The sequence below is a fragment of the Mastacembelus armatus genome, chromosome 23 (assembly GCF_900324485.2).
Source record: "Mastacembelus armatus chromosome 23, fMasArm1.2, whole genome shotgun sequence".
Lineage (NCBI taxonomy): Eukaryota > Metazoa > Chordata > Actinopteri > Synbranchiformes > Mastacembelidae > Mastacembelus > Mastacembelus armatus.
Genome location: NC_046655.1, coordinates 3,128,544 through 3,150,156, shown reverse-complemented (window position 1 = coordinate 3,150,156; position 21,613 = coordinate 3,128,544). Strand labels below are relative to the sequence as shown.

Sequence of the window (21,613 nt, the reverse complement as noted above, 5' to 3'; positions counted from 1 at the left end):
GAGGTCAGAGGTCACAGCCGGTCTAAACGTCCTCCCTAGGACCAAATGGCAGACGCAGCAGCATGAATAAATACTAAGGGAAACAAATGGACATCCTAATTAATCTACATAGGTTCTTTTTCATATTCACAGTGCAGCCTCTGACACAGACAAAAAGAGCAGGTGTGTCAGTGACTCCAGTACAGGAAAAAAGACTGGACCATTACTACATTGGTCTGTAGGGTTGTGACCTGTTGGCCTTAGTTCTAAACACAGGCTCTGCTTCTTGACTAACCTAACCCAGGCCAAATCAGAACTCATTTTAGCTGATTTATTTCCTCTTCAAATAACACAGGCTACATGACCGAATCTAACATGAGGTCATACGCTACCGATGCCCCCCTTACAAGTGATCATCATGTTAAAGTAATTAGCCACAGTAAATCTATTATCAGTTCTGTGTCATAACAAATATTTCCTTAATAGCTTGTTGGTCTGCTGTTTTAGACTGGCCTAATATATATATATTCCCCTAATCTCACACACAGTCTCAGTCAATTTCAAAGTAAGATTGTGAATGTCCAGTGGAAATGAAATGAACTGTGACAGATATGAGTTTCCTCAGAGTGCTGTACTAATTGTTGCTGTGATCACTGCTGATGGAGACTGTGACAGACCCAAGTCATCACATTTTCCTGGTTGCCAAATATCTCTGAGTTGTGATGACTTTCAGTTGTGGTGTTGTGGCGTGTTTGCACTGGGTAGGAGGTGAGATGAGATAAACTTCATGAAGCCCTGAGGGGAAATTCAACTAGTGCTGTAGTGAAAGTCATAAGTAGTAAAAGTAGTCAGCAACAGATATGAGCACCATGTCTGGTTAACTCACTGTTATTCAGAGTCTCAGGCACATTTCTTCTCCCTCTTTGTCTTTCTGCCATGTTCTCCTCTGCTAAAGAAACTCCTGAGCCTCTTCAAAGTCCTCCCTCCTCCTCCTAACACTTTCCCCCATAGGAGCTCTTAAGGGTTAAGATGCTTCATGAAGAACTTTTCTCTCTACTAGGATCTATGCTGAAGTTTCTGAGGAAAATGTTGGGAAATGCTCACATTTCTAACAATTTTCTTATAATTTTGTCACCAGGAGCTAGTCTTTGTGCCAGAATGTTTATGAATATGGCCCCAGGTCTAAAGTGAACTCTTATTTTTATGAAACAGTCATTTGTACATGTAATATTCTAAGATGGACTCAAAATCTCCTGATGTGCAGGCTACAGTAGGAGTAAAGCCAGGGTTCCCAACATGCTGTGGAAATATGGAGCTGAGAGGAACTGGCCACACTATCATTTCATTTGCTACAGAAAGTGTCACAAAATAGCAATGTAACCTTAAAAACACAGTGACAATGAAACCTGTGTTCATTGTCCTCTGTCTCCGTGTCCCTGCTGACCTTACCTGGTCCCAATTTAGTGGTTTATTTATCCTTTCTTTCCCAGTTGATTTTTCCCAGTAAAACATCCTAGTAACTAGTAAATTCTTCAGCAGACACAGGTTTTCTGTTTGTCCATTTTAATAAGGCTATTTCTACCCAGGATTTCTAACAGATAAGTCCAGAAGGAAACTGCTTTGTTTAACAGGTGACCATGGTTAGTCTGTCTGTGAAAGTAGCCATAGGTTCCACAGTTCTTTCTGGTTTCATCACACCAGCATGATAAGATTAGCCATTATACACAGAGCACACAGATGGACACTGTTTTTATTTGGAGTCTAAAAACTATACTGATATGATTGACAACATAACCCGGCTCAGAAGGTCATTTCTAATTAAAAAACAAAATAAATAAAAAGGATTATGTCATTGTGGTTAATTTAGCTGTTGACTTGGAGAGATGAGTAAACTACAGTGGAAAGATGAGCTGGGATGGAGATTACAGTCAAATCACAAGGACACATCATCTTCACACAGGTGGGTTCTGGCTGCTGCACTGATGCATGCTGGCTGCTCCATCTGTTCCTCAGGGGAAGATTATTTCAAGATGGGTATGGTCACCAGACCTTAATCTATGATCATGCTGTTGTGTACTTCAGTTTTCTTGGGCGCCTGACCTCCAAAAGCAGTAATCATCTGTGCAAGTTGGTGTGAAAGTCACCACAGGACACTCCAAAGTTTGTAGCATTAGCACAGTTCATCGATACCTGGGACTGGAATATTCACCATTCATGATATCAGGTACAGTGTTTTTGTTTAACACCCACAATACATTTTCTACTTTAAAAACCAGCAGCAAATCATGCTGATGTTTTCCATATCAGTTAAGCAGCCAGACTCAGCTATGAGCAGGTCAGTCAGCAGACTGTAAGATGTGGATTTATTTGACTCTAATCTTCAGCCAGGACATCCCACTGCTGAGGGACAGCGACACGGTAAAATCCAACCAGCCCATAAACACAGAGGCTTCCACTAACATTGGTAAGCATTGGTATTAAGTAAGGACTGCTGTGTTCACACACTCTCTCACACACTCACTCACACACACACTCTCTCTCACACACACACACACACACACACACACACACAAAAGACAAGGGTTTACTTGTACATTTTCTCAAAAAAAAAAAAAAAAGCATTAGTCACATTAATACAGAAATAAAAAAAAAAATGGCACATTGAATTCCTAATTTAAAAATAAAGTGGTGCTTGAACTTTCTTACTGAGGAGACAAGTTAAATAAATAACTACCATAAATGTTACATACAAATCTGGAGTAGTATATACAAAGGAGTTATTAGACACAAAAAAATCTACAATTTCAAATTGTATGTTCAACAAAGACAGCAGTAGAACATATTTTACATAGCAAGGTTTTGAGTTAACATGTGGGTCTGAGTGGTTTCTGTGTGTGCAGAAGAGGAGTAAATGGAGGTGCAGGGGCAGTCTGACAAGCCACTTAAAATACGGGACTTGATGTTTGAAATCTTCCAGCTAAACGTACTGTTCCCCTAGAACTGTAACAGACCCAGACTGGTCTCTGTACAGGTCTCAGCACTGAAGTGAGACACCAGTGGGCTGATTATACAGCGAGTCTGACCAACATCAGAGTCACTTCGGACACTGGGTACAGGAGACAGTGATCACAGATGTGTGGCTCACTCTTCCTGTCCCAGCGTCAAAGGAAACTACATTATGTCTCATCTTAGGTCTTATTCTCATGACGGTGTCCATCATGAGTGTGCATCATGCTAATGGTGCGATCGCTACTCTAGAGGTCAAACTTCTGTATCTGCTTTGGGTCAGACTTGGAGACCAGCATTTAAATTCCAATGCATCTGAAAGCTCTTACTGTTTCACACTGTTTGACCACATTTACTTAGCATGTCTCAGAGACATAATGGACACAGTACTGAGAATAAGAGAAGGCTGAAAAATGCTGCAATTTTCCTTTAACAAACATCCTGTTTGTGACACCTGGAGCACCATGGCGAGTCACAAACTGTGGTCTCTGAAGCATCCCATAATATTACTCTGTTCATTAGTATTCCTCATCTCTAATCTCATCCCTTCTGGATCTCCTTCCATAATAGTTTGAAGACGTCACTACAAAATAAATCCCTCCTTTTTCCTTCAGCATCCCTTAAAAAGTGAATGTTAATAGTGGTTGATTAAAACACAAGTGAAGAGCAGAGTTTAGCTTAGTTTCGTCTACTTTGTAAACACTCCCAGTGTCAGTTCACAGACACTCAACATCTGCCAGACTCTAATCTCCGACTGGCTCTCCTGGTTTGATCTCACGACTGACTCATGGCTTTCACAGTATATCGACATCCAGATGAGCGCTGATCTCTTCCTGGTATAAATTTTGAGATTTTAGAAAAGAAAGCATTAAAGGAAATCCTTCATGTACGATTGAGGACCCCCCCCCCCACCCTTGCAGCCGCAACAACACACTCGCCCTAACAGGCTGCATCAGGCAGTGACAGGCGGAGAGAGCAGAGACCTGTTGCTGTAGGTGTGTGCTCCTCAGGGCGGTGTTGGCTAGCCAACCTGTTCAGTCAGTCTTTAAGCTCCTGCTTTGTAGCGGCCCAGCACGTTCCGTGTGTGGCTGGGGTGATGGGCGACCGCAGCTCGTCCATCAGTCCTCTCCACAGTGTATAAATGGACGTGTGGACGTGCAGAGATTAGTACTGGAAAGTGGGTTGTGGTTTACAGGTGAACAGTCCATCTTCATGCTCGGCCAAGCTGCAGGACACTTTGCTGAAATGCAACGACATGCTTTAATATGCATTGTTTTTATGCATACACATCCAGCACACATAGTGGTCAGACTGTCGGGGAGGGAGTGGTTCTTCAGGGACACTTTTTTCTTCTTTTTCTTAATTTTTTTTTTTTAATAACAAAAACACTGAAACGTTGTGACGCAAGGTTATTAGTTCAATACTAGCGAACAGATCAGAGCTTAAGTGGTGAAAGGCCTCTTCCTCTCCCTGTTTCACCGGGATTGGGCGGCAGAGATGTTCGTCAGCGCTGCTCAGTCATTCCTGGCTGCATTGCTCCTTAAAGAGTCCAGTCCCCGGCTCTAAGCATCTGACAGGCAGCTCTGAATACTGTCCATCCACAGCTGTGCGTTCATACAGTCCTGGGCACAGAAGTTGTACACTCGTTTGGTTGTCTTGAGCTAAAGAAAAATGCAAAGGGGGGATGTTAATTCCAGCTACATTATATACAGCCTCAGGATAAGTACAGAAATGTTTTTACTTTTTCAGCAGTACAATACTATCTTCAACTGAGCCAAGGATCATTTAACACAAGTAACTATTTGACAGAATAAGTTGACACATATAAGTTGCTTTGCTGTGTAAGTCACACTGCAAGTCAGAAGAGTAAAAAAAAAAAAAAAAAAAGTGCCACTTCTAGTTGAGAAAATAAAGTATAAACCCTTTGAACTAGGTCTAAATCGGGGAACTTGGATCCCCGTCGTGATCTTGCAGTGACTCACATCAAAGAAGGCTTTCTCCTCGACGTTTTTGGGTGCTCCCATGGCAGGTGTTCCTGGAGTTACAGACTCCACATCAGCCAGCTCAATCACCCCTTTGCACTCCTTATCCTGCCTGCTCTCATAGTATCTCAGCTGGGGACAAGCGCACACTGTTAGACATGTTCTGCCCACAGATGGATTCATACATCTTTTTATTGTGCTATGAGATGGTTGACTTGGATCACTGCTCCACATTTAATTTCAGTCCCTCTTACCTGATGTTTGGTCTTGTCCAGCACAAACCACCGTGGTTTCCATGGTTTCAATAACGCCCCCTTCTTGTACAGGATGCCTTCAAAACTCCTGATGAGAAAGGTGGGGGAAAAAAAAGCATTTTAGACATTCATCACAATATTTCCTGGTCAGTTACTCATGATGTCTTGGTGTTTTAAATGTAAAGAAATGAAGCCTCGCTGCAAAGCTTCACAGAGCAGCAGAACATGGTGCAGCGTCTGTTGTCTGAAAACAACTCTCAGTACAGACCTGTTCTCACTCTCTGTGCTCTGAAACTGACTGTAGAGGGTGCTGGTGCTCGGCCGACCAGCGACAGGCGTGGATGTGGCGCTGGCCTCACAGTCCAGAGCCAGGTTGATGGAGGATCCCACGCCGCTCTCCTGCAGGTAAACGCCCTGAGAACGCCGCTGGTGGCTCAGGTTGGACGACATTAACAGGGAGCTGGAGAACGATGGCTGTTGAGAACGGAGGAGAAAATGATCAGTGCAAGTCTCCACAACTAAACTGGTCAGTCCCTACTGCTGAAAACCTGCATGATTTCTAACTCAAACATGAAAAAACGCACAGTATGGTCCTTTAAGCTGCATTACTTTACCATCATAACATGCCAGTGCTAAACATGCTCCACTGCCTGTTCAACAATTATTAGCAGGCAGATGTATGGACATGGTGTGATACATTCAGATGATTACTATAAACAGGCTGATCACATATAAACAGGCTGATCACATACCTGTTATAAAGATCTTTTTAGGAGGGGAAATGAACCCATCGTCTCACCTTGCTCTCCAGTTTGGTCTCAGTTTTCTGCGTGGTCTTGATTTTATCCCACGTGTCCTTCCATTTTTCTGATGTCTGGCCGAGCTCAGCCTCCAGACTCTGCAGGTCCTGCAGCAGCTTGGTGATAGCGTTGGGCACCACTTTGTTCAGGTTGTCGTAACACGGCCAAACGATTCGCCGCTGCGACTTAGGCCCACTGGTGTCTGGTTTCTCTGGCGTCTCCTCTGTCACGTGCTCCTGCCGGCCCCTCAGCTCCCAGTCAAAGGACGGCCCCTCTGACAGAGTCTCCTCTGTGTAGAAGTCCCACACCTTTAGGTTGGAGATGAAGGTGTATGGCCGCAGTACCTGGAACAAACAATTACTCACTTTACATTCACCAACTAATGAGTGTGCATTGTTTCAGTGTTGGGCTTCTCATTAATTAGATAAATATAATACATATTGTCTCTAGGTTATCGCTCAGTTAGTATCAGTCTCTTGCCATCATTGTAAAACCCTATTCCAGGTCAGAAGGTTTCTTGGTTGTGTGGCAGTGTGACAGAATAGAAACTCTCACTGGGTTGGTGTCTGTGCAAGGAGGGCTCACCTCCTCGTCTTCAGGAGAGAACATGTAGTTGTAGAAGACTGGTGTTTTCTTGTTCAGCCTGTCGATGTAGTCCCATACAGACTTACACACCTGAGGGCTTTTCCTCTCACCTTTCTCCTCATACAGCACTCCTGCACGCACGCACGGACACACACACACACAGCACATCAGAACACAATCTGCATCCTCCACTGAGTGTTTCTGAAGATGGGGACAGTGTAACATTTCCAACCAACACCCCATAGAATCAGAAATGTTCTTACCCAGCTCGATGCGTTCATAGTCAGAGTCGAGCAGGAAGGTGCGAAAGCGGTTAGACACGTAGTGGTATGCCAAAAACTTCAGGTAGTACTGACTGAACTCAAACTCCATGGGGAACTGGAGGTGGATCTGAGGGTGGAGGGACACAGAATCAAGATTACAGCTAAAGATGGAGATTTCCAACACAAATTTTTTCTCACGCTCTCTGAAATGGACTACAGGGATGGACTGTAGGTTTTGCTTTTAAATAAATCTACTGCTATTTTTAGTCTGATTATGATCTTCATTTGTTCTTAGATGTTCAAGCATGTACACTGCAGCACATAAAGGGCTGGAGTTACATTACAGGTTAAAATAACAGGAGATTTGTCTCCAATGCAGCACTGCAGACCCACCTGGTGCACGCAGTCAAGGAACTGCAGGAAGACTGGGGTGAAGCCACTGCTCTGGCTGCCCAGGGTCTGTGCTCCACGGTGGCTGAACCTATGACCAAATGACAGCCACTCTTTCTCCACCAGAAGCCGAAAGCCATCAAAGGTTCTGTAGTAGGGATCAGACAGCAGCTGCACCAGGGACACCACCTGCACACAGCAAAAATACATCACATTGAGCCTCACTCAGAGAACAGCTTTCAGTGCTAAGCCTTCTGGATGTCTGTGAAACCTGTGTGGTGACGTCCCAGCCGTCCTCCAGGCTGACCATGACCGATGAGCCAGTATCCAGAAGTTCCACCACCAGGACTGAGACCTGCAGAACCCTGTGCAGCTGGACAGACACACACGGACACACACACAGACACACACACACACAGTCAGAACCAAGTACACCAAGGTCACAAAATGAGCTGGTACTGTCCTGGACACAGACACAGTGATAGAAAACAATGAGCACTGACCAGAGCCATCCACTCAGACTCCTCCAGGCAGCGCAGGAAGCTCATGTTGGGGTCAGAGGTCAGCGAGCTTGGCACACAGGCCTTCATTAGCTTTTTAAAGCTGTTCTTCACCTGCCGTACGTCACACACTTCAATAGGAACCACCTCCCACTGCTGGAATGAGTCCTGCTTCCCGCCCTGAACAAAGCACAGCCTGAGTTAATGCACCAGTCAGTTGACTTTCTTCAAGGCTTTGCATCCAAATGAGCAAGACCGAAGGGACTGACAGCTCACAGAATCCTGAACATTATGCTGCTGAAACACTATCATGTGTCCTAAATCACCTTAAGCTGGCCCTTGTCTCCAATGATGTAGAGGTAGGCCTTCTGTTGGCGGAGGAACAGTGCCTCGCTTGGCCCTCCATTGGGCTGTGGAGACTCTTTCCCGGCCAGACGCGTCCCAACATCTGGGTTGTAGGCACTTAGCCGCCCGGTGCCTCGGATACTACCCCACTTACCTGCAACACACACACACAAAGTTGTTTTTTTATTTTTTCAAAGGAATCATGACATGATACTTGCATCATCAACGCTCATGTGGAAGTCTTATCTACTTGTTATGTAGTCTATGTTAAACAGCTGCTATAGAATCGTTCTGTGTTTTTTAGAACCCAGGCTGTAATAAAGTGGAATTTCCCTTTAGAACACATTATAGCTACTAATAGCCATGCTGGTGAACAAGGCAGAAATGATTGAGAGCTACCCAGTCCAGTCTGCTATGTTTAGCTGATGGACAGCTACAGTAAGAATAAACTCTGATTGTGGCTGACATTTAACAGAGAGGAATCAAACAGGAAACAACAAATAGACATCAGCAGAGCTGCAACAGCAGCATGCACACACAGCAGCTCTCTGATAAACACAAGCACTAACAACAGACCATTAGTCTGCAGAGACGGCACACTACCAGGGACGAGGCCAAACACACTGATGCTACTGTTAAACAGATTGAGTGGTTAGACAGAAGTGGAGGGAAAGGCGCTGGGGTGTGGCCTACTGTACCTCTAGGAGGGTTCCTGGCCTTGCCAGACACTTTGGGCTGTGAGAGGGAGATGACTTTCGCCCTTTGACCCAGAGCTAAGGTCAAACGACAGAGATGGCCCATTAACCAACAACACCACACAATGGAAGTTGGCTTCACTCACACATCTTAAACATGAGTTACAAGGGATGGATTGACTTGTTATCCTCTTGGTCCCCGTCCACTTTCAGTCAAAGATTTTCAACTTATAAAATTCACACATTTTGTTTCCAAACCAAGATTGCGAAGGATTTGGTGATCCTAACAAAGAGCTTCGAGGAGTAGTGTGTGGCCACACAGTAGTGTCTCACCTCCTCTGCTGAAGGTTCCAGGAACATCCTCTTTGGTGCCCATCACCTGTTTCATCAGTGCACCGATCTTGGGCTGCCTCAGTTTATCTGATGAGTCTGTGGATACGAGAAACCAACAGCTCTGTTGACTAGAAAGCTAAGCCCTGTGTTAATTGGTAAGTGCAAATGTGGGTTGAGCTTGTATGGTACGGCATTGAATATATTTTATGATATTACTGTCAGACAACCACAGGAGAGTTAACAGCGAGGCTCCACTGACAGTAACACGGGGTGTCAGTGTGTTAATCCACCCACCAGAGGTGTTCATGTGTGTGGACGTGAAGCCGCTGAGTGTGTTCCTGCCACTACTCTCACAGTAAGAAGGCATGGAGCTGATGATGGCCTGCAGGTATTTCTCCTGCTCCAGACTGGAAGAGTCTGCCTGAGAGGGCACTGCAGAGAAAACACATGAACAAAACTTTGTCTTTTTTTTTATGTTAATATGTTTTTTTATCAGGTAAATTGGATGAAAAAATAAATAAGAGATAAAAAATAATAAAATAAAAAATAATATCAACAGGTACATAAATTATAAGTCATCTTTTAGACCTGCAGCAGGGGCATTGGGGGACTTGAAGAAACCCACAACCCCTTTAGCATGGAGGCCTGCTGAGCGCAGTAGGACAGCCTTGGTTCTGGAATTCCTCCAGCAAACCACGGGGAACCGGTTCTGTCGGTAGCCGCGGCAGATTCTCTGGATGGTTGCATCTGGGATACTCTGCGGCACTATCAGCAAGCCAGGGTAGCTGTGAGACACACACACACACACACACACACACACACACACACAGAGTGTATTAAGCACTGTGGAGACACTATCTGCACACCTTTCCAATCTCTTGCCCCTCACATATCTGCGTGTCCTTCTTACCTCCTGCAGATTGTGTACATGCGGTTAAGAGTCGAAATTCGGAAGGGCTCATTCTTGGAGCGTGTGAGGCTGTTACTGAGTGTACCCAGACCCAGGCGCTGGTAGTCACGACAACAGGCTCGCTCCACTACATTGCCCATGGTCTGTCTGTCTGATGAGCGGATGGTTGAGGAGAGGGTGAGGGAGCTCTGGTCCACTTCCTCTGAGACTGTGGACACACACAACTTTGTGTGTACAATGCACACCAAGGGAAAAATCTGACATGGTCTGAAAAGAGCACAGTTCAGCTGTGATTACCTGAAATTTCATCCTCATCGAGCTCCGACTGGAAGCTGCTCCTGTTCTCCCAGGTGGGGGGAGAATACTTCTTCCTGGTTACATACTGCCGACCAATGGTCCTCTTGGCACTCTTCACCAGGTTCTTGGAAAGGGTCCTGAAAAGGGCAGAGAGGGAGGAAGAAAAAGAAAAGCAGAACACTTTTACACTGGTGATTCAACAGCATATCCCTTTCAAAGTTTCTTGACATCTATTTCCTGTTGGGTCTTGTAGCACACAAATGGGTACTGAGCTGACAATGAGCTGATTGGCCTCAAATGTTCATAATAGAATTCAGTGGTTGCTGTTTTAGTGTGCCACAGGGCCAGTTAGAATTAATATCTCTGAATAGAGGTTTTTTTTAGTGCACACACGCACGCACGCACGCACACACACACACGCACACGCACACACACACGCACACACACACGCACACACGCACACACACACACACACACACAGCTAGAGATGGAGACAAAGGGCCTGAAAAAAAACAGCTGCCACATTTTCCACTGATGAATTATTCAGAGGCTTCTCTCAAGCTTCTTTCATTCTGCAGAATAGAAAGAGGGGAAAATGTGCATGTATGTGTGTTTGTGTGTGGTCACAGAGTTGGGAGGGGACAAAATGTGTTGCTACTCTGAATAAAAAGGAGCCAAAAATTCAAAAGGACACAGAAAGGGCACTAAAATGCAAGAGACACTAACCAGCAAACACATAACAGGTAGAAAAGCTAATTAAGCTTATTCATTTACTTTTTGAGAGTAAGATGAAAAGATTGATAGCAAATCTATCTCTCTTTAGGTTACGTTATGCTATAGGTAGCAGCTTGCTGGCTTTGCAAAGACTGAAACTGCATTATGTTATTTTACAGGCCCTGTGATGGACTGGTGACCTGTCCAGGGTGGACCCCTGCCTTTCACCCAAAGAGAGCTGGGATAGGCTCCAGCAGATCCCTGGGACCCTGGTTAGGAATAAGTGGGTATAGATGATGGATGGATGATATTTTACATTTGGGTTGGGTTGGTCGTGCCTGGTTCCTCTGGTGGCTGCTTGGCAACATTGTGGCAGTGCACAAATGTGCCAATCACTACAGTAAAGAAGCTGACCACAAGTTAGCACATGATCTAAATGATTTACACAATACTTAGTGTCCTTTGGCGAGAAACATCAAATCTAAACAGAAACTTTTGCTTGTTTAGAAGAAATCTCGACAGGGTCTCTCTAAATTGACCATGTTGAGTTGTTTTTTTTTCTGTGCTTTTCCAGCTATAAAAGCAGTTGTTCTAGCTAGAACCCTGCCCACAACAATGCAAACAATGGCTTTGTTTGTTCAGAAAGCCAATCTTAATCTGCGAGACCCCACCAACACCCCTACATGTTTTGTTACAATTTTATTTACAAATGATTAACTGTGGGCTCTTTAAGCACAAATATTTGCACTTTCAAGTTATTTTACTATTGTTGTTTCCAATTCCTACTGAAAACCGAGCCTCACATGTCCAGATGTAATTTATATCTGGTGCCATCACGTCTAAAGGAGCTCCACACAGTACGGGCCTCTTGGCTTTACCACCTAGGTTATACACCACAGTGCAACTGCATGAGATCTTTCAAATGGTGAAAGTACCGGTTGAAAATTCTCGAACATGAACAGGAACACAGATGTGAAGCATGCACCCAGGTGAGTTACTGTGCTGAGAATGGTTGTTTTGTGACAGCATGGAAGATCAGGAGTCATTTTACAGCCTGTCAGTTCCTTGATAGTAACGATGCTTTTGTTGCTGATGGATAATTCTTTAGCGCTGAGTTTGTCTCTTAGTTCTTTCACAGAAACATGATGTGCACTGACTATTGGCAAATTTTAAAATTCACTGCCTGCTGACGAATGACGAAATTCTACAAATAGGACTCCTTACTTAAGTGACTGGTTCTTGTCCTTTGTCTTGTGCTCCACCACCATCTTGCCACTCTGACCCACAGTGAAGGCGAAGGTGCCCTGGACATGCTGAGGATAACGTAGCTTGTGTACGTGCTTCCTGAAAACCTCCGCCAGGTCTGACGCAACCTCCTCATCAAATGCAATCTTCATCAGCTACAATCAGACAGAGAACCAGTGAAATCAGAGGAAGAAGCACAGTAAGCACAAAACAGATTAAGAGGCACTTGATATTTATGGGAGGAGATGAGGCAGGATGAATACCTGGAAGGTGCAGGATCGCAGCTGGAGCCCCTCCTGGACAAACTGGTCCATAGGTAAAGTGACTGAGAGTCTCTTCTCCTTGGTCAGGGAGGCTATGGGGAATGAGCGAGTGACCACCTGTTCACCCACTGAGGGACCAATGCACAAAGAGCTGGGTTAGTGGACCCACAGACCTAACAAATACCAATCAACATAACTGTGTATGAGCGTGCGCATCCTGTCTCACCCAGTGGGTCTGTAGGCGTGCCCTTGAAGATGATTCGGTAGGTGGTGAGAAAGATGGCGCCCTCGGCAGGGAGCAGAGGTGGACCTCCCATCAGCCCTGTGGCCTCCTCGCGGCCGTCGGGGATCAGGTGGACGCGCATGCCATCCATCACCAGCTCCTCACCCGCCAACAGAGTCGGCCTTAGCAGCTTAGGCTACGCCCAGACAAGAAGACAGGGGAGATGACAGAAAGGATTAATGATGCAGTGGTGGGACGGCGTTTAAATGAGTCAGAAAGTAAAAATGGAGGATTCCCTCTGCAGCATTGGTATGTTGACAATCTAGTTGGTATTAATCACAACCTGATGTAAGGAACACCAGGCACTACTGCACCTCCTAAGTGTATATATGCTGCACTTATTAAATATGGTAACAATATGAAATCTAATGATATTTTAGGACCAAACAACAAAAAAGTTTAAATAATCAATCCACTCATCAAAGTTTCATGCTTTCACAAGCATGCAGAGTTACTGGCTGGATGACCTACACTGTTTGGGGAGTTATGCACAAAAGAGGCAAATGTTGAAATGACTGTTAATGTTGCATATCAAGCCCATCAGCCAAGCTGGACAGGTGGTTCCCAGCAATAAGATAAATACACAAAAATATGCATTTAGGTGTGTTTATGCAATAGGTTGTTAAGTTCATAATTCTTATAAAATACAAGGCCAGTTGTGTTTTCAGCAGTCTCTGAGTTAGCAGCTATATTACAGGACTCTCTGTGGACTGTGAGCCTTTCTAAACATGAATGGTATAAAACATGAAGTTGGCTTTAGCCTCTTCCTCCCCCCAGTGGCATCTGCAGGGCTTCCTAAGGAAATCCACCTTGACAGCAAAGGAATTACCAATTTAGCTACCTGTTTCATAATGTATTGCACAACCGCTCATGACACACATCTGCATTTAAGCTGCAGTCACACAGCAGAAATGTGCCCTCTGGAACCATTTAACTGCAGGGACCACAATATCTGTGAATTGCACAGATATAATTTTATGCTCAGCCCACAACCTCATTCCTCTTCCTGGAATTGATCCTTAAACGCTCAGGGCACCAACTAGGTTTTTACACAGTAGAATGCTGATAGGGTGGAATACTTACGTTACATGAGCCATGCCTAAGCAGTTACATGTTGTTGTGTCATGTCATTAGTGAAGTGACTACACTTGTGAAGCCAAGCTCACCATAGCCGCTCTCCCTCTCCAACACAGCGCACTCAGCACTAGCAGCACCCTTCAGACTGAAGGCACTCAGGTCTGCAGGGTCTCAAGGAGCTACAGCAGTCATGCTGAGCGCCACTGAGCCTCAGAGACCAAATAGTACAACAAGGCAGAGCAATCATCCAGCATGCACTGATCAGATGTGCCGTGAGTTACTCAGCTCTGTCTCTGCTGGACAGACATACCTGCTGTGATACTGTGAGCCTGAGCTGTTGGGATTGATGGAGAGGGGAGTGGGCAGGGCTGGCTGAGGTTCTGCATGGCCTTTGTCCAGTGGAACATAAAAATAGGAATTGTTTACCTTTTGGATCGGAGGCAGTCTCTTACTCTCCCTGTGGACTGCGTCTAACGTCTCGATGTGCATCTGAACAATATCTGCAGGGAAAAAAGATGGCAGGGATGAAGGCGTAGAAAGGATGACTTCACAGCAGTGCTCGGTGTGGTTGAGCATGTTGTGTATTGGTGCTTTTGTACCTGGTATCATAGTGTGGAGAGCCTTTAGGTGTTCGTTGGTCACGCCACTTTCATTGCACACTTTGTCTACAAAACGGTTAATGAAGCGCACCACAGAATTGGCCACATCTGAGCTCTCAGCATCTTCAAAGCCACTCTCTGTGTCATAGCTCTCAGCCATGCTGCCTGCAATACTAAAAGGAAAAAACTAACTTTAGCATTTCTAACAACATTTAGCTGATATACAACGCTACAGTAAAAAAAAAAAAAACAAAGCAGCATCTGAGCACACAGTTCTCGTTGAAGAGTAAATATTTGACTCACGTTCTATGGAACCATTACTGAGTTGGAGTAGGACAAAGAACAGTCTCTCCTTTCCAGGCCTAACAGAACCAAATTCTCTCTTTTTTCATTTACGTCCCCATGAGAGCTGACAGCCATTATACCTGTTTGTCACGTAGCTGTTGCTGACGCTCTCCACATCTCCAAGGCCTGAGCTCCTCAGCAGGCGGTTCTTGCTGGTGTCCAGTGGCAGCAGCAGGTAGCTCATCCTGTTGGCATAGTGGATGGCCTGGCTAAAAACTGTGCTCTCCTCCTTCTGTACGCGCTCTGCCTGCATTTCCTTGCTGAGCGTCGGCCACAGTCTGCTCTGCTCCGATGCCAGCTCCAGGGCACTGATTTCCCTTCCACCACCTGACCCGTCCTGCTGCTCGTAAAAACCAAACATTATTACAATCAATGATCAAACATCAAAAATCTGCTCAGCAAGTTTGGCATCTAAACCACTTTTCACACATTAATGTGCTAGAATAAAGGTGAGTACCAGGTTGTTCTGCTGCTCTTCATCCTCTGTCTCCAGGTACAGAGCCCTGATGTGGTTCTGGACATCACTGTAGAACATGGCCTCCCAGAACTGCATGTTGGTCCACACCATGTGCTCCTGTACACAGCTGTAGGCAAACTGAGTGACGCCCGCACCCAGTTTCTGTCAGAGAAAAGAGTTTTTTGGAGGAGACAATCGACTTTCACTGTTCAGAAGAACCCAGTGACAGACATGAAGGACTCAAACTATGTGGATAGGTTATGGCTTTGGGTGCTGTTGTTAAAGCAAAATTTGTGAAATATGAAACGGCTTTGATGATGTCAGTCAAGAACTTACTCTACAGAAGGCTGTGACCAATGGCAGCAGAGCAGCTGCGATGCCATATTCATCCATATGTGAACAGTCCTGAACAGAAACAGATCAGACCTGAGACACTTCTAATCATGTGACAACCTGCAAACCATATAAAAGCAATAGACCTAAAAAAGAATATTTGAAGTATATTAGTGTACTGTATGTGCTTAACGTTCTGTCCTGCATGTTTCCTATTTACAGAAGCATTGTCCTGTAGTCAGAACAGACAAGTGTGCACATTTGTTCACTGTACCTGTAAGGTGCAGTTCATCATGCGGACAATGTAGTCAAACTGCTGGTCATCCAGCACAGCTCTGTTCTGCAGGACGTGCTGATTGAGCTCCTGGGTCAGACAGACCCGTGCTGCCCGACCTTTCAATGCCCGCAGCACAGCTGGCATCAGCTGGATACAGAAGACAGAAAACACTTCATGTAGTATGCACAATAGCTCAACAACATACACAATCATTTCAGTAATCAAAAGCATGCATCTAGCGTTTTGTGACAGAATTCACTGAAGTGTATGAAACACTCCACAACTGCCCAGTTAGTTTGGCCCCAAAGAGATGCATCACTTTTACCTTCTTGGCCTCCAGCATCTTGTTCTCAAAGATGTATGTGATACAGTTCCTGACCACCTCCAGCCTGCGGGCGCTGTTAGCGATCATGCTGCCATTTCTGTCCACTATATCTCCTGCAGTGATGGGGAGAAGTGGGTGATCACTTACCACCACAGCACTGAATTCAAACCCCATCACACACACACACACTGTGATACAGACTGTCGTCTAGGTAAAAAGTTGAGACGATAATCTGATCTAGAGGTTGAGTCATGGCAACTGGACGTTTAGTTTTTTAAGGTTGAAACGTTTCACCACCCATCCCAGTGACTGAGAAATGCTGAAAAAACTAAAAGTCCAGTTGCCATGACTCAACCTCTAGATAACTTCCCCTGGACGACTGAGAATCTACACAGACAAGGTAATCTGATGTGCAAGGAAAGATGCTGAGCTTGGTGGCAGCACCCCAGCCTCACAACAAAGTTTTATAGTGTTAGCTCCCTTTGGTCTGAGCCACAACAACCACATATTTTTTCTTGTCTTCATATTTTGATTGAATACAAGCACGTGCTCTTCTGTACACATAGGATGATATATAGCCATTCTCAGCTTGTTTAAAAGCAGGCTTTTCCACGTGGGATACGGGGCAGTTTTAGGACTTAAAAACAGTTTCCTGTGTTAAAACAGCACTAATGACCAAATTCTATTTTACAGAAACACAAACACTCAACCCCTCAAAGCCTTCTGCCAGCTCACCCAGTGGGGGCCCAGATGGCACCATGCTCTTGAGCTCTGCTTTAACCACAGGAGGGGCTGTCTTAAGCTTGGCAGCAGCATGGTCGATGAAGAGTTGCACTGCAACTTCATCCAGCACAGGGAAAGGCATCTGATTCTGCATCGTGCTCTGGCTGCTTTCTGATGGTCGCTGGACTTTGTGCATGGTCACAGCAGGGTAGGGATTCTCCTGTAAAGACCGAGCATCACCGAAAAGATGAGGGAAGAATAGTGAAGGAATGCAAACTGGAATCAGGTATAGCAGAACACAAAGTCATAAGAAACCAGGATATGTCTCAGGCAATATTTTTGTAGGAGGAGGGAAGGAAAAAAAAACATGGGGAGAGAGGCAGAAGAAAGAACCAAGGGTTAAAAGAAGGAGAAACTTGAGCATACGTTTTTGAAGAGCTGTTCAGCCAGCTCCTTTACATGGTTCATGACTTTGTGTGGACAGGCCTCCTCTTGTTGTATCCGTTCAAATTCATTGGCTACCAGCTGTGGGATCAGGACAAGGAAATAAGCTCAGCTCAAACATCACCATCTGTTTTTCATATCTCAGTCAATTACATCAACTAGCACCAGGTAAACAGTGACAAACTAGAAGAAATTATTCTACACAAAAAGGCAAAACAGAGACATGATCTAGAGAGTGGATACGAAATTTTTAAATTTGTTTGTTAAACTCACATCATCAAACAGGTCAGTGGCTCTGTATGGGGGCCCCCTCTCTGACACAAAACTTGCAAATGCCATGCCATCCAACACCTTCATGAGAAAATCATCCTCTGACAGTGCCCTCTGGCCCAGGAAGGCGGCCTGTGGAAAAACATTAGCACCAATCTCATCTGCTCACACACTGTCAGCTCTGAATATATTCTGCACAAAACTAATGCAGTATTATTTACAGTAGGATTATCTTCCTGTACCTTATAGAAGCAGATCACTGGTTCAGGGTGAATGCGAATGATGTGTAAACACCAGCGATAGCCCTGGAAGAGCCGAGCGAACAGCCACAGGAAGACAGCCCGGATTTCCTTATCCTGGAAAACACACTAAAGATGACATAAAGCTAAAACACACACACACCTTTTTTATCCAACCTTTTTTTCCCTCAACCCCAAAACCAAGAGTTACCCTGCTGTTTTCTTAAGAGTAACAATAGATTTATTTTGTTATTTTAACACATTTTTCATGCCAGTAGGAATACAGTGAACACACTAAACCTGAACTTTAAATCCTGAAAATTCATTTGGAGACTTCCTGCTTCACACTAATGCGTGTTTTTCTCACCTGGATCTTGAGTGCTGAGGGTTGTGTGGACAGTGGGGGGAAGGCATGATCAGCAACTTCCAGCTCTGGATCCAAAGCCTACAACATGAAGACACCATCACTACTAACTGCTTGTCCCTGCTGCATCAACGGAACTGTACCTGCTATCAATAGTTATTCTCACTGACAGAACAGATTTCTATTAAAAATGTTTTTAAAAAAATTAAGACAAAATAACTCCCATGAGGTACACACAGTTGCACTGCAACACCAGCATATCCAGCCCAAATCTCTCACACGATTTCTTGGAAACAGCCTTATGGAGTCGGACATTTCATGAATATCCACTGTAACCCTAAGGAAAGCAGGGCAGCTAAGCTCTGGGTTATTGTTGCTGTCCAACAATCCACAGCACCACTGTTCCGGCCAGCTTTACTCAAACCAGCTTCAACCTTTCAGACTGTTAACAAATTAAAGACTTGCCACATTAACCCATGGACCAATCGACGCAGACAGCCCTCCTGTATGAGATGACTGGACAGGCTGAAATTTTTGGATCTGTTCATGTCATTCGCCCTCGACACAGGCAAATCCACCACAACCTAAACAGGCCAAAAGCTGCTCAATTGGAGCTACAATCATCTGGTCCACACTAGAGCCCAACTGATATATCATTTTGACGATTTTAATCGGCCGATATAAGCCTATCGCAGATATATCGGTATCAGCGAATATGCTGCAGATATTAACATTTTTTAATGTGCGTTTAAGTATATATATTCTGTTTATGTATACTGTATTCTATATACAGTACCAGTCAAAACTTTGTACACACAAATTGAAATGCCATTGCCTGTGCAAGTGTATCCAAAATTTGACTAGTAGGCTACTGTACTATAATATAAACATTAATAATTTCGGCCGATATATCGATATCAGATTTTTTTTAATTTCATAATACCGGTATCGGCATCTGGCCCCAAAAAAAAAAAAAAACATATCGGTCAGGCTCTAGTCCACACACACACACACACCCACCCACACACACCCACACACACACACACACCCTGCTGGCTGAGCACATAGGCCCATAACACAGTAAACTTCCCTTGAACATCAATACAGAGCAATGACCATGAAACACAAGAGTCTCCAGGTTAAAAGTCACAAAGCACAGAGAGCAGTCTGTAACACAACAGCCCCAAAAACAAAAACACAAGGGATGAACCTTGCATTTCGTTATTATTTTTGTAATTTTTCGGCCTTGTCATTTAGGCATTTGGCAGATGCCCCAGTAGGCAGGTTGAGGTTCTGTGCCTTGTAAGAGGACACTTTGACACACTCACACTCACATTCACATACACTCACTCACACACTCACACAATTAACTCACACTGTGGTCTATTTCCTCACACCTTGCTATGTTACCCTCTCAAACACACCTTGTGGCTTTTACAAAAAACAAAAAAGGCCAGCAGCCCAGATTAAAACACAAAATAAAACAATCAAAAGAATATTAATATGAACAGATAAGAGCAGCCCATTACATTAGTGGTGCAAAGGGTTTTGTGGCTAGGGTTTGTGCCTCTGTGTTAGAAGATGCAACATTCAAAATTGTTTAAGGAATGAAAACAAGGCATTTATGATTAGATGATATGTAAAGCTCAAATTTAAAAAAATCCTGGTGTCCGTGGGAAAAGAATGTCTGATTTCAAAATTCAGGCAGCATCCAAACACACACTTGGCAAATCTGGGCTGAGACAGAGTGAATGCCAATTCCAGTGACTTCCAAATAAACACATCCTACCCTCTGCTTCAGTGACATCACAGCTCGAAAAAATCCCAAACTGCATTACATTTAACAAACAAGACCAGCCTGTCAATAGGCCCAGTGTCATGCAAATGAATATTTGTTGTATCTTGAAATTCTGCTTTTGTTTAGTATATCCAGTATATCGTAACACACATAACACACATCATAACAGCTCTGTTGTGATCTACATACTGCACCCGAGACATAAAAAAAAGCAAATTCCATTATATATGTATACAAGGTAAACTATCCCAACAAAGGGAAGAAGGAAAGAAATCCTTGACTCTGCCTTTATCAACAGGAGATTGATGAAGCTTTTGATTATACACTTAAACAGATAAAGAGCATTTCTCGGAATGGGCTGGCACCGGAATACTGGAAGAGGCTGAGGCTGCAAGATGCAATAAAGAACTCCATACAAACTGGCATTATTTGAAGTGCCTGAGGTGAACACCACAGAGCAGTGCAGAGAGTGACACGGTTATAACTACAGCTGAGTTAGTCTGTTGTTGCAAAGTGCAGGACAAAACATTTGGTGATATGTGTATTTCCCTGTATTATTAGTATTGTGTATCATGGGTGTGTACAGTGTTTAGCCTGCAGCTCATACCATGGAGAGCAGAGTCTGGGTCAGCTGGAGGAGTGGTTCAGGAAGCAGGGAGATGTGGACACACTCGGGGATCGTCACCGTGCCGCCATCCAGGTCAGCGATGATCACATCCAGCTAAGGGCAAAACACACGTGTAAACACACATTGCACACAGCACACTGGCTGACTACAGCAAGTGTAAGACAAACAGAGGCAGACAAATCATCTCAAGTCAAAAGCAGCTCATTAAATGATGCTAATTATCAAATAGGAGACATTCAGGCTTCAGGGAATTTAAGAAACATGCTCCTCATCGTAATCGAAACTCATAGGCACATCGGAGTAGCTGATGATATATGCGATACACAGTAACAGCATTTCTTCAGAGCTCATTTTAGCCTCCTCTGTCTAAGAGCAGGCTGTGTTTTGCCAACATTTTTTGCTGCATCCCTGATTGTTTCATTTTCTCTTTCTGAATGTTTTGCCATTGTCACATCACAGATGACTTAAGACCAATATAGTTGATTCTGTCTTATCCAAATGAAGCTCTGACACACTGGTTTATCATAGTAGTGCAGAGAACCCACCAGTTCTTGTGTCTCTGAGCGGAAAAAAGAATTGACACCAATGATGAAAGGAGTGGGAGTGCTCAGGACCTCTAATAGTTTTCCTGGTAAAATGGGAACGTAGGTGAAGCTGAGAGACACAAACAGAGAGAGATTAGCACATCAGCTCTTGTCAAACAGTGCTGTATACATATATACTAGTGCTGGGTGGTATACCAGTTCACACCGAATACCGAATTGTTTGGAGGTACTTTGGTTTCAAAAAAATCCAACGTCAACCAAACGACTATTTTTTGCAAATGTTGTCGAGCTAAAGTTGTTGTCAGAGGTGGCAACATGAGCAATTTGTTCCTCCACCTTAGCCGC

At 44.3% G+C, this 21,613-nt stretch overlaps 1 protein-coding gene across 5 annotated transcripts in view; it reads right to left on the bottom strand.

The window, feature by feature from the left end:
• Nucleotides 1–1,710: 1,710 nt before the first annotated feature.
• sbf1 (SET binding factor 1) overlaps nt 1,711–21,613 on the bottom strand; it is a 44,158-nt gene continuing 24,255 nt past the window's right edge. For 4 of the 5 annotated variants that reach the window (XM_026326919.1, XM_026326920.1, XM_026326922.1 and 1 more), the window contains 34 exons: nt 21,269–21,377; nt 20,703–20,816; nt 18,301–18,378; nt 17,937–18,050; nt 17,698–17,826; nt 17,407–17,505; nt 16,993–17,200; nt 16,258–16,370; nt 15,930–16,079; nt 15,659–15,727; nt 15,323–15,484; nt 14,946–15,205; nt 14,521–14,693; nt 14,348–14,421; nt 12,788–12,980; nt 12,562–12,689; nt 12,278–12,453; nt 10,340–10,476; nt 10,043–10,250; nt 9,721–9,917; nt 9,427–9,564; nt 9,133–9,228; nt 8,803–8,877; nt 8,086–8,258; nt 7,763–7,939; nt 7,531–7,632; nt 7,263–7,448; nt 6,870–6,996; nt 6,607–6,737; nt 6,021–6,365; nt 5,490–5,695; nt 5,222–5,309; nt 4,968–5,099; nt 1,711–4,646 (listed from right to left, as the gene is read on the bottom strand). In XM_026326919.1, the coding sequence (XP_026182704.1) occupies nt 4,548–4,646; nt 4,968–5,099; nt 5,222–5,309; nt 5,490–5,695; nt 6,021–6,365; nt 6,607–6,737; nt 6,870–6,996; nt 7,263–7,448; nt 7,531–7,632; nt 7,763–7,939; nt 8,086–8,258; nt 8,803–8,877; nt 9,133–9,228; nt 9,427–9,564; nt 9,721–9,917; nt 10,043–10,250; nt 10,340–10,476; nt 12,278–12,453; nt 12,562–12,689; nt 12,788–12,980; nt 14,348–14,421; nt 14,521–14,693; nt 14,946–15,205; nt 15,323–15,484; nt 15,659–15,727; nt 15,930–16,079; nt 16,258–16,370; nt 16,993–17,200; nt 17,407–17,505; nt 17,698–17,826; nt 17,937–18,050; nt 18,301–18,378; nt 20,703–20,816; nt 21,269–21,377 (4,966 nt within the window). In that variant the 3' untranslated portion in view covers nt 1,711–4,547. The remainder of the gene's footprint in view (nt 4,647–4,967; nt 5,100–5,221; nt 5,310–5,489; nt 5,696–6,020; nt 6,366–6,606; nt 6,738–6,869; nt 6,997–7,262; nt 7,449–7,530; nt 7,633–7,762; nt 7,940–8,085; nt 8,259–8,802; nt 8,878–9,132; nt 9,229–9,426; nt 9,565–9,720; nt 9,918–10,042; nt 10,251–10,339; nt 10,477–12,277; nt 12,454–12,561; nt 12,690–12,787; nt 12,981–14,347; nt 14,422–14,520; nt 14,694–14,945; nt 15,206–15,322; nt 15,485–15,658; nt 15,728–15,929; nt 16,080–16,257; nt 16,371–16,992; nt 17,201–17,406; nt 17,506–17,697; nt 17,827–17,936; nt 18,051–18,300; nt 18,379–20,702; nt 20,817–21,268; nt 21,378–21,613) is intronic. The other variant, XM_026326921.1, reaches the window with a different exon arrangement.